Source organism: Puma concolor, chromosome B1 (assembly GCF_028749965.1).
Source record: "Puma concolor isolate L17-30 chromosome B1, mPumCon1.1.hap2, whole genome shotgun sequence".
In the NCBI taxonomy this organism is placed as follows: Eukaryota; Metazoa; Chordata; class Mammalia; order Carnivora; family Felidae; genus Puma; species Puma concolor.
This window is the reverse complement of record NC_141670.1, coordinates 207,557,558-207,570,703: the sequence shown is the minus strand read 5'-3', so window position 1 is coordinate 207,570,703 and position 13,146 is coordinate 207,557,558. Positions and strand designations below refer to the sequence as shown.

At 62.6% G+C, this 13,146-nt stretch overlaps 1 protein-coding gene across 4 annotated transcripts in view; it reads right to left on the bottom strand.

The window, feature by feature from the left end:
- Positions 1-5,698: 5,698 nt before the first annotated feature.
- The window catches only part of GAK (cyclin G associated kinase), a 49,904-nt gene continuing 42,456 nt past the window's right edge, over positions 5,699-13,146 (bottom strand). For 3 of the 4 annotated variants that reach the window (XM_086705677.1, XM_086705679.1, XM_086705680.1), the window contains 6 exons: positions 12,947-13,057; positions 11,956-12,072; positions 7,979-8,206; positions 7,265-7,413; positions 6,315-6,491; positions 5,699-6,218 (listed from right to left, as the gene is read on the bottom strand). In XM_086705677.1, coding sequence (XP_086561803.1) covers positions 6,117-6,218; positions 6,315-6,491; positions 7,265-7,413; positions 7,979-8,206; positions 11,956-12,072; positions 12,947-13,057 — 884 coding nt within the window. In that variant the 3' untranslated portion in view covers positions 5,699-6,116. The remainder of the gene's footprint in view (positions 6,219-6,314; positions 6,492-7,264; positions 7,414-7,978; positions 8,207-11,955; positions 12,073-12,946; positions 13,058-13,146) is intronic. The other variant, XM_086705678.1, reaches the window with a different exon arrangement.

Sequence of the window (13,146 nt, the reverse complement as noted above, 5' to 3'; positions counted from 1 at the left end):
CCCCCCCATGTGGCCTGCCCGCTGGTCTGGGAAGGCACCAGCCCCTGGGCGGCTGAGGGTGATGGTTTACTTGATTCAGGTTCCTCTCTGGAGGCGGAGCCTGCTCCCCTTGGTTCAGGATGCTTTCCGATTTTACCGCCATTTTCTTTCCTGCATACAATGCTGCAATTATGATGTGATTTCTGGAACTGCTTCCCTCCCCAGGTCTGAAATCACGGCTTTGCCACCAGTCTCCTCCTCCTTCTGGAGAGGGGGTGTCCGGGTCCCTAGGTCTCCCGCCTACGGGCAGACCTAAGTGTGCACGATCCCGACCTGCCCAGGGCCCGTCTGCTTAGAAGCCCTAGGTTTAGGGCCAGGGCTGTGAGGTTGTGGGTGGGGGTCTCCCTCTCTGGGCCACACCACGCTCACCTGGAGCACAGGGAGGGAGTCACAGCTTCCAGATGCTCACCGGGCACCTGATGGGTGGTATGGGGACGCGGGGACGTGTGCTGGTGCGCCCAGCCCTCCCCCACGCTGGACTCGGGAGTATTTCCATTCTGCTGGGAATGCAGCCCCCCACCCAGCACCTGTCAGGATGACACTGGATCAATTCAGCCTGAAGCCCACATACGCCCTGAGGTCTGGCTTAGACATCCGCTAACGAAACCCTTGGGTCTCTGTCGGCCAGAGCAGGTCAAACAGTGGACATGTCTGTGTCCCCAAACAGCTCCTTCCTCGTGTCTTTGCCCCCATCTCCCTTCTCCCCACCCTGGCAGACCCTAGGCCTTCTCCAGCTGCTGGGAAGGGGTAAGCGGTGCCCAAGAGGCACGTGTGATCCGCCTGCTTGCACAGAGAGGCCTGGCCAGCGCTGGCCAGGAGGCGGGTGTGGGTGGGGACCTGTGTGTTGGCCTCACCTTGCTGCCAGTGTTGGTGAGCTTGTTGTGGAAGGGGCTAACCCCCACCCCATCTCCTTGGGGCGGCCAGGTGCCTGCTGGCTTGGGGACTGTCAGTTGGGAGTTTGCTCTTCAGAGAACAGCCGATGGAGACTTCACACAGACATCCGTTTGGATTTCCGGCCTGAGACCAAAGTGGCCAAATGTGTGAGCGGTGGCAGGGGCCGCTGGGCTGCACCTGGCTCAGCCTCCAGCCGGTGACAACCTCGTACAGCAGAGCCACTGCCCTTCAGGACAGGCGTCTACTTTGCACTGACTGTCGGCCCCTGGCCGGCGCTGGCCCCGAACCCCCGGCAGGGGAGCCCGGAGTGGAGGCGTGTGGCTCACACAGGGTGTGGTGAGCAGGGAGCCCGTAGTGCAGTCGGGGCAGAGGACTGAATGGAGGGCCAGACTCTGACGCTGATCTCTGCCCTTGTGGGCAGCTGATGGGCAGCCATCCACTTGGCCCCCTGTCCTGACCCTGTGCCCTCGACACCCTAGAGGCCCCTTGCCAGCCCTCACCGATTCCCCAGGGCAGGCGGCACAGGGGCCACGGCTGGACCAGTGTCCACTAGGGTCAGCCCCACCTGGACGTGGGTGTGGACGCTGTGCCATGGCTATGGGCCAGGCAGAACCAGGGCTGATGGTGCAGCTCAGAGCTGGGGGACAACGGAGCCAAGGGACCCTGCTTGTGGAGCCTGGGAAGCAGACAGAGGCCCCAGGGAGGCAGCCCAGCTGAAGCCGAAGGTGTGGACGGGTCACCCAGAGGGAAAGAGGCCAAGAGAGGCTGGTGGGGCCGTCAGAAGTGCTGTGCTGGCCATGGCTGGACACCCCCTCCCCACCAGCCTGGGGCCCAGGACAGCTTGCCCAGAGCTGGGTGGCAGGGGGGGGGGAAGGGGGGGCTTCTGAAGAAAGTCCTTGGGACCATGGCAGCAGGGGCAGTCCCTCTGTTTCCGAGGCTGGTGTCTGGGCCAAGCCTGAGCAGGAGGAGGGTCCGCGTGTGGACCAGCTCTCTGCTCCGATGGTGCCTCCGGAGGTCTGCTTGTGTGAAGGGCGCAGCAGAGCCTGGGGACTCAGCACCAGAGCCCTCCTGCCGTCCAAGGAGCAGTGGCACCAGATGCTCTGAGCGCGCCCTCAGGAGCCCCAATCCCCAAGGAAAGGCCTCTGTCCCGCTCTCATGTGGGTGCCCAGCAGAACGTGTTGGGTGGGCGGATGGCACGTGAACGCACGTGTGAGCCCACCCGCACCCTGGCAAGGAGCCCGTGTTCAAACCAACAGGGTACACGGGCCACAGAGAGGCTGGCGACTCCTCGGGGGGTGACTCCAGGGGGCCCAGAACCCTGCTCCCAGGGACATATCCAAAGACTGAAAAACGTGTCCAAACGTGAACGTGTGCCCACATCCGGGGCAACGGCATCACAACAGCCACAGAGCCAAGCAGCCCGACTCCCCTTGATGATGAATAAAGGTGTTTGTCCAAACAACGGTATCATCGGCCCTAAAAAGGAGCCAAGTCCTGATACGCCTACAACGTGGATCAGCCTGACGTCCTCCTGACCAGAAGACCCCTTCTCCTGCACTGAGGGGTGGTGCTGTGCACCCCTGCCCTGGGGGTCACCAGTGAGCTCGGTCCGGACAACTGGACCTGGTTCCTCCCGGAGAGAGTCCAGTCTGTCCACCTCCAAGACCACGCCCGACCTGGAGAAAACCGTGTTGCACCCTGACTCGCGCAATAAACAAAGGAGTTACTTGTGAGAGCTGAGAAGCCCCGATGCGCCAACTACAAGCTGTCAGAGGCTCTCAGCGTTTCCGCACAGCTGGGTCGAGCTGGGCTGTGGCCACACCTCAGGCCACCTCCTGGGGTCCCCATGCCACCTGACCCAGCCACGCTGAAAGAGGCCTCCCACCGCTTGGGGGGGGTCGGGGAGTCTTCCTCCCCAAGGGGCCCCATCCAGCAGGGGTGGACAGGGCGGGTGCCAGGCAGCAGGATGGGATCCTGTCCAGGCCTTACTCACCACCCAGGAGATGCTCCTGGCCTGAGTGCGTGGGCCACAGAGCTTGGCTGGACACCACGTGGTAATAGAGCCAACACCAGACACGCGTGTACAAGAGTCCTTGTGTGTGCACGTCTTTGCTCTGCCCTCCTGGTGGCCAAGGTACTCCCCTTCCAGCCTGCCTGCCCCGGAAGCTGCCTTGTGCAGGGAAGACAACTTGACCACTGGTCACAGCTTAGCCAGCCACTGTCACCAAGACCAGCAGCACGGTCTGGGCGGTTCCTGGGGTTAGGGGGCTGCAGAGCAACCCTGCTGGGGTCCAAGCTGGCAGTAGTGACAGGACAGAAGGGGTTCTCAAGCCCACGGTCCTGGGTGGGGGTGCATCCACAGACCCAGGGACACAGGCCTGAGGCTCCAACGGTCACCCTGTGGGCTGCAGGGACAGGGTGGCATCTCAGAAGGTCTTTGAGGGAGACCCTAGAATGAGTGGACTTGGCCTCGTGGCAGCTGGGCCAGGAAGGTGAGGCTGAGCCTTGGGGATCCACAGCAAAGCAGGGACCCCTTGTCACTCGAGGGCCCTATAAGCCCCGTGGGATCTACCCTACGACCCCCACAAGGCTTGGACTGGGCCTTTGTTTCAGGGGCCCCAGGCAGAGAGGCCAGGGCAGGTGGGAAAGCTGGAGGCGGCACGCGGCTGAGCTAGACGCCCCCCTCGTTAAAGCCCCCAACTCGGCCACACAGCGGTGGGCTCTCAGTGAGTATTCGCTGAACGAATGAGTATTTATTTCCCACAAATAGGCATTTGCCAGGAATCAGGCTGGGGCAGGATTTAAGGCTGTTGGGAGCCAAGAACATAGGCCACGCTGCCAGAGGGTGTGCCCAGCCTTGGAAAGGGCCCGTGGCCACCTGTACTGCTGGGAACCGCAGAAACACCAACCGCAAAAAAGATACAGCAGGTGCTGGCAGGAACAAGGACGTGTCACTAGGCACAGAAATGAAACTACTTTCTCAAGACGCTGCACCTGCCACACTGGCCAGGACCCCAGAGACGGGCAATGCCTGGTGTCAGGGAGCAGGCAGGGAGGGGCGAGGCGGCTGGGGCCAGCGTGGGGATGTACTGTGTGGGTCACATACCCAGCAGTCATGTCCCTCCATGACCCCCGAGGACGCTGGTCACTGAGGCCACCACAGGCATGCTGGGTGTGGAGGCATCCTCTGTAGACCCTGGAGAGTGCGATGGGGTCCTGGGTTTGCAGATGGGGGCAGCCTGGGAACCCTGTGGCACCGGCCAGAATGGCTCCCCCGCCCCGCCCCTGGAGCCCACAGAGGTCTGGCTCCCGACTATACTCATCACTGTGGCCCCACAGTCAGCGGACACGCCAGGTCACTGGAGCAGGCCCCACACTGGGCCCACGGCCTGTAGGGTCAGAGCTTTGTGGCCAGGCCACGTGGGAACCTCTGGAATGTCACCCCAAGACAGTAAATTAGGGCCGGTGCCAAAGGCAGAGGGGGCGTCAGCCCAGAGGCCGGGGGGGTGGGGGGGTGGGGGGCTCTGGATCTAAAGCAACTCTGATGTGAAATCTCTAAAGCTATTTAGGGCACTCGTTATTTTTTAAGGGAGTCGGAAGCTGAAAATAGCAGCAAACGCATAACAAAGGCGGACTCCTTATTCTCCAAACACTGGGACGCTGTCTGCACAGGCCTGCAGCAGTCAATCAGCACTGAGGGCTCCATGCTCCGTGGCAGACGGTCACCTCCACAGACGGACGGCGGCCGAGCCCGGGGGGTCAGAGGGCAGGGCGGGTCACAGCTCCTGGTGAGGTCCTGCTGGCTGCAGGGTCGAAGGCCAGAGCCTCCCCCCCCCCCCCCCCCCGCACCCTCAGAGCCCCGGCCCTCCCAGCCCCCTGGGCCCCACGCTCCGCCCACGCCCACAGGGGCTCCCAGCCACAGTGACAACAGTGGTGGCCAGTTTAGGACAACATGGTCATGGGCAGTCGAAGGTGGGCTCTGAGCTTCAGGTCAGAGCGTCCAACTATCTGAGGACATTGGGGCTGGGCTCCCAGCAGCCCCAACGCGGCCCCTCCAGTGGTGTTTACAGGCTCACACAGAGGCCTTTGTGACCAGGGAGCCAAGTCCACACCAACTCGCACGTCCCATCCAAGAGACGGGTGTGGGACAGGGGCTGCCCCCTCTCCAGTCCACACCCCTCCCATGACAGGTCCTGCAACAGTCCTCAATTCTACCCAGCATCACACTGGACTCCGGAACTCACGTCAGGTAAAGAAGGGGGTGCACACAAACTCTGAGGCCTGCGGTGCTGACCTGGATGGAGGGGCGCCGCGGCAGGAGCAGGATGACCCCGGGAGCCTGGAAAGTCTCTTCTGACCAAAGCTTCGTGCTGATGTGCGCCACCCCCTAAGACCGCACGCCACGGCGACCCGGCCTGTGCAGTCGTGGCAGCCACGTCTCTGCCACATGACACTGGGCACCTGGCTCTTCTCCAACAAGCTTTTCGTGAAAAGAGAGCGATGGTTCTCAATTCCCTAAGCGACAGCATCCAAAGGCCCCATGCCCGTCCCACTGCGAGAAGGGAGCCAGCAGGACATGGCGGATGGGGGTGGGGTCACACGGCAGGGCTGACGCAGCCGCGCCACGGCCTTCTGTCTGGGCCCCGTGCCGTGCCCAGGGCGAGGCCCACCGGGCGAGGTTCCCGCACTCCATCTCTGGGGTCAGAGCTGAGACCGGCCAGATGCGGCACAGCTGTAGAGGGGTCACGAGGCGCCAAGACAAGCGTCATCAGAAAATAGTTTAATTATGTACAAGCGGCTGCCGGGCTGGTCACGCACAGGAGGAGTCAGCGTCCACGAGTGGGATTCGGGGCGGGCCAGCTGAGCAGTGCGCTCTCAAGGCAATGGCCACTGGACAAAATGAAACAAATCACAAACCGTGACAACCGTTGGGGGAATGTCATCAACGTTTCCTTCAGAACCAGAAAACGAAAAGGAGACTCAGAGGCTCTGGAATGCTTTCTCTCCTCGTAACGTGGAGTGGGGAGCGGCGTCTGCTACGCACCCTCCGGGGGTGGTGCCCACGACGGTGCGGGTGCGGCCACGTGAGCCCACGCCACGACGGCCACAGACAGGCCCCTCCAGGTGGAGCCCAGCAGTTTCTGGCTCCACGAGCCACATGCGGAGCCTCAACCGCCGTGGGCTTAGAAGAGGGGCCGGGAGCCCTGGCTCTCGAACTCGGCCCAAGCGTCACTCAGCTCCATGAAGATCATCCTGGCGAGCTGCTCGTATGGCTGGCCTGCGGCCTGAGGGACCGGACCAGGGGGTGAGGGGGCCTTGAACCTGCTCCCAGCTGCCCCCCCACCGCCGACCTGCTCACGTGCCCCCCGCCCGGCGCTCACCTTGTCCGGGTGGACCGCCAGCACAGCACGGCGGTACTGTTTTTTCACCTGCCCGGGGGTCACCAGGTCGGCCATGCCCACAGGGGTCCAGCGGCTCTCCCCGTCCCACAGCACGGTGTGGAGGGTGGACAGCAGTGCACGGATGTTCCTCTCCTTGCCCTCCGTCCACTCCAGGAGCTGCGGGGCGGGACGCTCAGGTGCTGCCGAGCACGGGTCGGGGCCTCTGCCCTCTCTGCCCGCCAAGCCACTGGCCATCATCCCCAGGGCTCCAGGCACGGTCCACCGCATGGGGCAAGGCTCTACCGTGAGTTGTTAGGACCAGACGCTGACCCAATGCCCCAGGACGATCAACAGTACTCCAGGGGCCTGACTACACATCACACAGAGGCCAGGGGCCTGGCTGTCAGCGGGACATTCAGAGACACCCTCCCACCGTGGCCCTGCCTGCCCCAGGATCCCAGTGTCCAATGAGGACAAGAGGCCTGGCTCCTGGGCGGAGGGGGGTTTCAGATGACCCTCAAGGCCACATCAGCCCTGGGGGGGCTTTCAGAGCTGCCCGGTGAACTGTCCTGCACAGAGAACACGCCCTGACCCGCCCCCCCCACCCCCCCCCCCGCCCTGTCCCCTCAGCAGCGCTGCATCTCACAGCCAGCCATGCCCGGCAGATGGCCCTTGTCACCCCAGGTGCCCTGAGCGGCTCTCCGCTGGGCCAGGCTTGGCGCTGGGCCGGCTCACTGGCCTGATGGCACCGGGGACGGGTCCCACTGGTCAGGTCTCCAGAGGGGTGAGGCACAAAATCATCACCCCAAAACGCTTCTGGCAAGTCAACCAGGCCGAAACAGCAGCTGCCAGCTCTGCGAGCACCTTGGACCAAAGACCTTTTGCGTCCGAGAGGCTCAGGGTGAAGGCCAATCACGTCTGCAGCCCCGGGGTGCCCAGGCCGCCCTCACCTTCAGCTTCAGTGGGTCTGCGTCTCTGGCCTGCTCCTGCCTCCGCATCTCTGCCATGGTCCTGGGCCCCTTCCTGTCAGACTTGGAGGAGAACCCCTGATCGGACAGCAGGTCCTCAAAGTCGCTCTCGGACACTCTCGGTTTCTGACCTAGGGGAGAACAGAGGCTTGGCAGACGGATGCAGCGCCGCGGGCCCTGGCCGTGCGTGCACACCGGGGGAGACCCTCTGTGGAGGGCGCGGTGCTGCCCCCACACTTCGGGAGAAGCACAGCGAGGACGGTTCTGTCCCTCAGGAATGGGCCCCACATACAGAGCCCGCAGCCTGCACCACCATTTCTGGCTCAACGACCCCGAGGGCTCCAAGGACAGCCACCTCCGTCACCTCCTGGAGTCAACGTGGATGTGCCGTCTCCACGACAGACATGGCAGCCAGGCCCAGGCTAGAAGGCTCCCGGACAGCGTGGGCCTGGCCGCCGCGTCCTGGCCCTGTGACCATGGCCTCCCCGAAGGCTGCCTGGCCCATGCCGGCCCGGGAACGAGAGGAACACACCGTGGACACGGTCCCCCCACAGCAGCCGCCCCCCCACGCCCCCCTCCCCCGAACACTCTTTCCCGGGACGAGCTGTTAGTTGGAGAAAACAAAGCAGATTCTGCTGTAACTACTTCCCAGCAAACCAGGCAAAGCCTCACATGGGAGGGGGAGCGCAAACTCACCGAAGCTAGGGGTGCGGAAACCCCTCTCCTCTCGGCCGCCGATCACACTTAGGTTGGCGGTGTAGTTAGGCCTTGGCTGTGCACAGGCTTTGGGGGGTGGCTTGGCCTGCGGGGGCCATGGGGCGCTCTGGGCCGGGGGCCGACTGGTCTGCTGCCAGGAGCTGCCGCCTGAGGGAGGGGGGGCGGTTTTAGGGCCGAAACCTCCAGGAGCAAATCCAGCAGGCGAGCCTGGGGAGACAGTTCACAGTGGGCGAGTGTCAGACGCGACAGCTGCTCAGTCCCCGAAGTTCCCAGCACTTAAGCCCGCACACATGCTGGAAACGGACGCTCAGCTCAGAGGCCAGGACGGGGCAGCCGTCAAGGTGGCCCCCGCAGCTGTACGGTCCCCAAGGGCTAGGGGACAGTGGGGACAAGTGCTGCTTCTTTAACTTTTGACTTGGAACCAGGTGGAACCAGACTGCCGGGAGGCCGCACGACGGGCTCCAGGGCCCCCAGGCCGCGGCTCACGCAACGCGGGCTGTGCCAGACCAGCCGCCCAGCACCTGCCAGCTGGAGGGCACACCGGCGTCGTGTGCGCGTGGTTAGCACGTGCACGCATCAGGACGCTCCTCTGCTCTCCATCTCCGGGACTGTCAGTTCAAGAATGTTCTAGAAATGGAAGCAGAGAGCAGGTGAGCTCTGCAGTTGGTGCCCTGTGCTCAGGACCTGTGCCTGCTCATTGCTGAGGAGCGTCCCATAGTAGTGACACACGGCGGGAGGTCTGTTCGATCACTGGCCCTTGGGAGGGCCTCACGGCTGGCCCTGGTTTTCGGCAGTTCCGAACGAGGCTGCTTCGAACACTGTGCACAAAATCCTGTCCTTTCTCTGGGAAGAGTGACAGCCACACATCTACTTTCTTGAGAAACCGACGGACTCTTTTCTGGAGCGGCCGTGTTGTTTCACGTTCCCACCAGCCACACGGGTGAGACTGTTCCCCCCGATCCCCATCAGCGCCTCGTGCTGCTAGTGATTTCACCGTGGCCACGTGCTCGGGGCACCCCCGCAGCCCTTCCAGTGGCTACCGCGTCACGACCCACCCATTTTTCTAAGTGGGTTTTTGTTTTCACCGTTCTCGCGTACCCTCGCTGTGAGTTCTAGGTCAGACACGCGGCCCAAGCATGCTCCTCCTACGTCTGCATTTCACCTTTCTATCTTTCAGCAAAGAAGACTTCGTTCTGATGAAGTCCAAGGTTATTTTCTGGGTCGCGGTTCGTGGCCTAGGGGACAGGTAAACTGAGCCCTAGGCCCCAGAGATATTCCCCTACGTTTTCTCCTACGGGCTCTGTCATCTCTCACATTCACGCTTAAATCTATGACCGCTTCTGAGCCCCCTGGCACGGGGACGTGAGGTTTAGGGAGCGTTTCTGCCTGCGGAGGCCGCATCGCCCCAGCACCGTCTGCGGGTGGCCGGGCACCTCTGTCGAAAACCGGCTGGGCCCGCACGTGTGGGTCCCGCTGCGTTCGGCTGACACCAGGCGGTGCCGACTTCAGCAGCTACAGACTAAGCCTGAAGCCGGGGGGAGGGACGCCTCCCACACCATTCTTCCATTACAGAAATACTCCCGTCACTCAGGGCCTCCGACTCTCCACACAAGTGTTACTACGAGCTCGCCCGTGGCTCCAGAAACCCTCACCGGGCTTCCTGGTAGGAAAGCTTGTGCTCAAGCCACAGACCCGTGAGCGCAGTCTGCCTCTCCACGTGCCCCCGCCATCCTCACCGGGCCTGCGTCCACCAGGCCCGGAACACAAGCCCAGGCCGTTTACCACCAACAGCCTCTCCTACACCGTTGACGGGGTCGAGGACAGCTCCTGCCTGGCCCGGGACAGGGTGGACTCTGTTAACTAGCCGTGGAATGGGGAACAGCCTCGCGTTCCTGGAACGAACCCTCCATGGTTGTGGGGCACAGCTCGTTCTGAGCGACGACAAATTCTCTTTGCCTCAGCTGTGCTGCAGACGTCTGCATCTGCATTCATGAGGGACACTGGCCCCACGGGCGTCTTTTCTCGTACGGACCCTCGATTTGGGGGTCAGGGTAACACCGGCTCCCCAAGACCACCTGGAAGGCATCTGTCCTCTTCCCATTTCCCGGAAGACGCCATGTGGATTGGTTCGAATTCTTTAAACATTTGGTAAAATACCCCTTGTGGGGTCCTGTCGACTCTGAACTCGTTCCCGTCACGGTCACGGGGCTCCCCAGGGGTGGACTCTGCGCCGGATGGGTTCTGCTGGTGGCCGGCGACCAGGAGTCCGGGTGTCCCTCGTCACCCTCCAGAGCCTCTAGGTCTGCAGGGACCCCCCCCCCCCCCCCACCTCACTCCCGACGTCGTCCTTCCCAACTGGTTTTAATAGAGCTTTGTCTTTTTGTCTATTTTACGGGTTTCTGACTTCTCTTCATCCTTTCAAAGAATGAGGTTTTGTTTCTGTTTCACAGATCCAGGCGCTTTTCCCATCTCCCTTCTTTTTGCTTGGAGTTTATCTTGCTGTCTTTTCAAACACCCGTGGGGCGGGTCACGACACGGCTCAGAGGGTCCCTGGTGCCCAGAGCCCACGTGCTGCCCTGTGCCCGCTCAGCCCCGCCAGGGCCGCGGCCCCTCACTTCGGGATCCCACGCCGCTCCCTTCTGCCCCGCACGCCGCCCCGTCTCCTAACGGCCCGTGTGTGCCCGGCGCGTAAGCGTCTGAAGACCGAACGCTGCCCTTGCTGCTGCCGGTTTCCAGTCCATGTGGTCAGGGAACCACCACGGTCTTGGTGACGTCGCCCCTTCAAACGTGCCGAGCTTTGCTTACCAAGGCCCAGATGCGCCTGGGGAGAGTGTGCGCTCTGTGCTGCTGGAGCCGAGCACTGGGAGTGTCACGGGGCCCTCCCGGCCAGGGACGCCTCCAGCTGTGCTGACCTCATGTCCTGCGGCTCTGTCATTTGTCGAGAGGGATTTGATGTCTGCAACTAGAGTCTGACTTCGCCGGTTTCTCCTTTCCATCTGTCAGCTCTCCCCAGGACTCCCTGCTTCCTGAGCGTGTGTGATGAAGGATCTGGGGACACAGTGCAGACCTGAACGCCTGCCTCCATCCCAAGAATGGGTCACTCGGGACCCAAGCCCAAGAGGTCCTTCCCCCCAGCACCCCAACAGGACTTGGGGCCAACAGCCTGGCACCACACAGGAGGCTCCGGGCAGCCCACCCCTCGCGTGAGCGGCCTGGGACACAGGCCACACAGGGGGAGACGGCCAAGGGCAAACTCAAACTCCCAGGAATGCCCTCAGAGAGACAACGCAACCTGGAACACAGGAACGCATGAGAACAAAACTACTCAAAGTAGAAGAGCCACAGGGACCCAACAAGACAGACGCAGAATGAGCCCCAATATGGCAGAGACGTGGGCGGCGGGAGTGGGGAGCGTCCAGTAGACCCAATGGGCGTCACAAGAAGGGAGCAAGGAAGTACAAGCGCGTCAGAGGCACAGCGGTCTGCCCAGCACTGAGGAACATCAGGCCCCAAACCACACCGATGCTGTGCCAGGCGCCATGCGGGCTGCAGGGAACACCCGCTATGCTCCAGGAGGAGGGGGGCACGGTCCTGAGGCCCCACTGCCAAGCAGACATTATCTCCAGTGCCAGCCAACCGGCAAGGGATAAGGGACCGCTCACTCATGGTCCCAATGCTCCCCACACATCTGTAGGAGCCAGAGGGACCCCGAGGACACACGTCCCCGGCACAGATGCTGGGGGGGGGGGGGGGGCGTCTTGTCCACACATCCACTGCTCCCAGCCAAGTCCCTGCCCCCTAGATGGCCCACGCGTGCCTGACACTTCTCGGTGTTAGCGTGGTTCACAAGCACGTGCAACGAGAGCACGGCCAGGGACAGACAGCCTGCACCCTCCTGGGAGAGGCGCTCCTCCAGCGCTCCAGCCCCCTCACGCCCAATGGGGCGGGCACGTCACCTTGGAGGCCAGAACTGAGGTCGCCGAGGTCTGCAAATGGGTCCAGGCTCTGAGACTTGGTCCGGCTGGCCGAGGGGCCGGGAGGGGCGGGCTGTCCTCCAGCAGAGAAGAAAGGACCTGGAGAAGGGCGGAGAGAGCATGAGAAGGCGCACCCACGGGGTGCTCCTGAGGCCACGCCCAGCCAGCGGCAGCACCCACGCCAGCTCAAGACACGGCCCTGCGCGCAGCCACAGCCGCTCCTTAAGCAGCTAAGGAGATTCCTACCACTCTGACCCTGTAACCCCACTTCCCAGAACGCGCGTAAAGTGTGACCGTGCTAGACGACAACCCTCACAACAGTCACAGCGGAAGATGTTCTACCTGAGACGCTGCGGTATCTGAACCAGTTACCACCATAAACCCCACAAGGGAATGTCACATGGTCATTACAAATGACGGCCGTTCATATACAAAGAGTTTGTACAAATTAATTAAAAAAAAAAAAAAAAACCACAACTAAAAACATGCAAAATAACAGTCGATTTGCTTCAAAATGAAAAAATGCAAATTAAGAGAACTATGTATCAAATTAGCAACCCTGGTGAGAACCTCAGGCTTGGGACTGCTCCCAGGTGAACAGATGGCCCCCGAAAGGGGACACGGGTCACAGGCTCTCGACAGCAACTCGCTACTGGAACGTTCCCAACAAGACAGGATCCCAGACATACAAAAAGAAAGATGCACGGAAAGGGTGGGGCACCGCCCCTGCGCTGGCCACGCGCCTTCAGGAGGCAAAGGAGCCACGCAGACAGGACGCCACCAGGAAGCGCTACAGGGACCCCTCGCAGCACGAGCCCTGAGCAGGCAGAGCCTCCCGCAAGCCCCCCCCCCCGGCCCCGGCCCACAGGCCTGGGGGAGCGGGGTCCCAGTCCCGTCCCGTACCAGACACAGAGATACCAGAGCCTGGCGGGGGCCCGCCTGAGAACTGGTCTCCACAGGGCCGGGCTCGTACCTTCACTAGCAGGAGCAGGGGCCGGAGCCTCGGCCCAGGCCTCCCACCCTCCCAGCAGATCCGGGTGGCTGGCCGAGGCAGTCATCTTGCTGGGCTCTGCTGGTATATCCCCTGGAAAGATAGCAACGCTGTCTGGGGCGCCCCCTGCTCGGGGCACGCAGTCACGAGCCCCCTCTCTGGGAGGCTGGGAGGGCACCCTC